General features: G+C 33.2%; 1 protein-coding gene across 1 annotated transcript; it reads left to right on the forward strand.

The window, feature by feature from the left end:
• Positions 1-380: 380 nt before the first annotated feature.
• On the forward strand, positions 381-2,327 carry LOC108721406 (ras-related protein M-Ras). The gene is made up of 4 exons (XM_018445947.1): positions 381-444; positions 1,009-1,329; positions 1,560-1,876; positions 1,965-2,327. The coding sequence occupies exons 2-4, from the start codon at positions 1,140-1,142 to the stop codon at positions 2,055-2,057; spliced, it is 600 nt and encodes a 199-aa protein (XP_018301449.1). The 5' UTR covers positions 381-444; positions 1,009-1,139; the 3' UTR covers positions 2,058-2,327.
• The last annotated feature ends 953 nt before the right edge of the window (positions 2,328-3,280 follow it).

Genomic DNA, 3,280 nt, shown 5'->3' on the forward strand with positions numbered 1-3,280 from the left:
TAAAGTTTTACTCCGTTAATAGCAGTGCAAATTAAGAGGTTATGGTGATGACAGTTTAAAGGCAGTTTTATTGCATATCGGCCATTTTTAATACTCTCGTTAGTAACTTTGCGACTGACTTAAGCCGGTTGCGCTTCTCTGATATCTAGGACTTTACTTAGTTCTAGTCTGTCTTCTTGGTTGCCACCGTGCATCGCGCTTCAGTCGCTTCACCGGTTTCGGAACGTCGATGACGTTCGAGCGGTAGCCGTGACGCGCGAATACGAAAGCGTGTGAGCACGATATGCATATATACATACGTACATACACACATTCATGATTTTGCTATACGTTGCACGCAAAACAGCGTGCGCGCGCGCGCGTGCCTACATTGCGGCATTTGCGCACGGTACTTGCGATTTGACAGCTGCCAGCACGAATAGTAAAAGTAGCGAATCATGTAAGGTGAGTTTGTTACAAGAATTTAACGTTGGGTAGAACATCTCTCTGTCTTCTATCTCTCTATCGTTGCGTACGAATTGTCATAAAACTATACGCATCTCTTAAGTTGATCCTACAATGAATCGGTAGTCGGAAATCTTAAGTCTTAACTAGTTTTAACCTAAATAAGTGACTATGATTTTTCGCATCTACTAGTTGTTAGTTGTACTATTGCAGCGAGTCGTTTAATTCGACTAATGGGAAGGAATAAAGTCGAATTTGGTCAATCTTAAGAAAATCGGTAGTCGTAGTCGTACAAGTTGGCTGTTGGCCAACTTCACCGATTCACCAATAAGACTTAGGACTACCGCCTACCGACTCACTGTAGAATCAGCTTTAATGAAGGTAAAAGTTGACGTTTGGCGTACTCGCTACGCCGATGACGTATTTTTATCGTATTTTTACCGCACAATTTCTCGTTTCTGACTTTTACGCGTGAACGACAATGCGCTAACGCATTCCTGTGATACCAATGCATTTTTTCGCTAGATATTCCTGTAAATTTTCTGAAAGCTCTGATCGTTACAGGACCTTTCGGGTTAAAGAGACAATTTGCCATCCTACAAGTGTTTGCACTGCTAAAGAGACACGTTAGAAGAGTTGGCAGGATAGGCAGACGCAGGAGCGGACGAAGAAGGAGTAGAGGATCCAGAGGCAGAATGACACGTCCTCCAAATAATGACAATCTTATGACCTTTAAATTGGTTGTTGTTGGTGATGGAGGTGTTGGCAAAAGCGCACTTACAATACAGTTTTTTCAGAAACTGTTTGTTGCAGACTATGATCCAACTATCGAGGATAGTTATATACAACACACAGAAGTGGACAAACAATGGTGTATCTTGGATGGTAAATATTTTTACATCTCTCTTACAAATAATTCATTTTTTTTCTTTATCAATAGTATCTATATTGAATGATTTTTATATTTCTTCAAATTTATTACCTAATAACAAGAGATTAATCATTAATAAATTGATACTTAGTAATTAAAATTTTGATGCATGTATTAGAAACATAGGATGTTAAGAATAACTTTTCTCTCATGAATACTTATATACATTTGTTATATATTGCAGTATTAGATACAGCTGGTCAGGAAGAATTTAGTGCTATGCGTGAACAATATATGCGGAAAGGTGATGGATTTCTTTTGGTATATTCTGTGACCGATAAACAATCGTATCAAAACATCGTCAATTTTCATACTCAAATTCTGCGAGTGAAAGATAGAGATATTTATCCTATGTTACTGGTAGCTAACAAAGTCGATTTGGTGCATTTAAGAAAAGTTACAGAGGAACAGGGAAGAGAATTAGCTTATCGTTTGGGTATACCTTATATTGAAACTTCTGCCAAAGATCCACCGTTAAACGTAGACGTGGCATTTCATGAGGTAAAAATAATAATAAAAGATGATTATTGATTATTTTCATTCATGTAAATTAATATACAGATTTGCAATTTGTTCATATTTGTTCAAGGTTGTTCGTATTATCAGAAATCAACCCCCAGCCGAATTGGAGAAAAATCAAAAAAAGCGGCGACGTGCTTCAAAAAAATGTATCATTTTATAAGTTTTGAAGACAAACTGCGCACATGTACAAGAATCAAGGACCACGGTGCTGCATCGTGCAATGACTTTGTTTCTGAGAGAGTACGTCCTTGAGTTTAAGAAAGCCATCAGAAAGAATGATTCTTTCGTTCTCCAGTATAGGTATCTATAACTATTTTCCATCTTTTGCTGTTTATTATATCATAGCATTAACAAGTGCTATGAAGTATCGTTTTCTTTGTATTTATATACCGTGTAAACATAATATTTATAAAGAGTATTTATCGTAGAAGTGTGCCAATGAAAAATAAAAAGGTTCTGATGCCAATACTATGAAAATGAAATTAGATTCTTTAAATCTAATTTAGGATTAATTTATTACGATATTTGTAGCAGAAAATGAACATTAGAGACATTGACTGCATAATAAATTGAGATTATATCTCTATCCATGTGTGCGTGTACACATCAAATTTTCTACTATCGAAAAGAATTATATATATGAAATTAAGCGTTTTTTATTGCACACAATGCATAATATTACAAATTTTTTACTTCTTCGCATATAAGAAAAGTCCTTGTCATAAAATGACTACAATCATTTCGTCGATATCGAGCTCACCTTTGAAATAGTTGTTATAGTTTTAAATGACTTAATTTTATTATGATATCCTTTTCCTTTTCTTTCATAATTAAGATATTCTCTTCATGATAAACCTTTTCTAAATCAAACACATTAAATGTGTATCTTTTCGTGACTTGAAGCCTCCCGTTTTTCTATGCTAGGAATATAATTATGACAATTGATTATTTACGTAATTAATGAAAATGAAGCAGTATTGTATTGTACATTATTTCGTTTTTTATATTATAGTATAACAATTTAAGTGTAATAAAGAATTTGATGGTCAATAGATAAAGAAATTTTTAAATATGTTACAGAAACGATTAAAATCATTATATCTTTTATAAACATTTTATTAACGAGAGTTGTACTATTGATTTATTTATTGTTAATTATTTCATAATGTTATATTGTAAATATCACTCGGTGTTTTAATTTTTATCTTAACAAAGTTTTTTTTATTAAAGATTAATTACCTGTTGATATATCTAATACAAATAAATTATTGTGAATCTAAATATAAGAAATAAAAGTATTTAATGTAAGGCAATATTGCCTCTGATAATATTGACTTATTTTCGGATATAAAGATCTGATGTACAAACGCATAATATTACGTT

Source organism: Mycetomoellerius zeteki, unplaced genomic scaffold (assembly GCF_001594055.1).
Source record: "Mycetomoellerius zeteki isolate Tzet28-1 unplaced genomic scaffold, Tzet1.0 scaffold171, whole genome shotgun sequence".
Lineage (NCBI taxonomy): Eukaryota > Metazoa > Arthropoda > Insecta > Hymenoptera > Formicidae > Mycetomoellerius > Mycetomoellerius zeteki.

Excerpts from the sequence above, each read along its gene's own strand:
- LOC108721406 (XM_018445947.1), top strand. The coding sequence starts at position 1,140 with ATGACACGTCCTCCAAATAATGACAATCTTATGACCTTTAAATTGGTT. Across the intron at positions 1,330-1,559 it reads ACAATGGTGTATCTTGGATG|TATTAGATACAGCTGGTCAG; the intron begins GTAAATATTTTT and ends TATATATTGCAG. Across the intron at positions 1,877-1,964 it reads TAGACGTGGCATTTCATGAG|GTTGTTCGTATTATCAGAAA; the intron begins GTAAAAATAATA and ends TATTTGTTCAAG.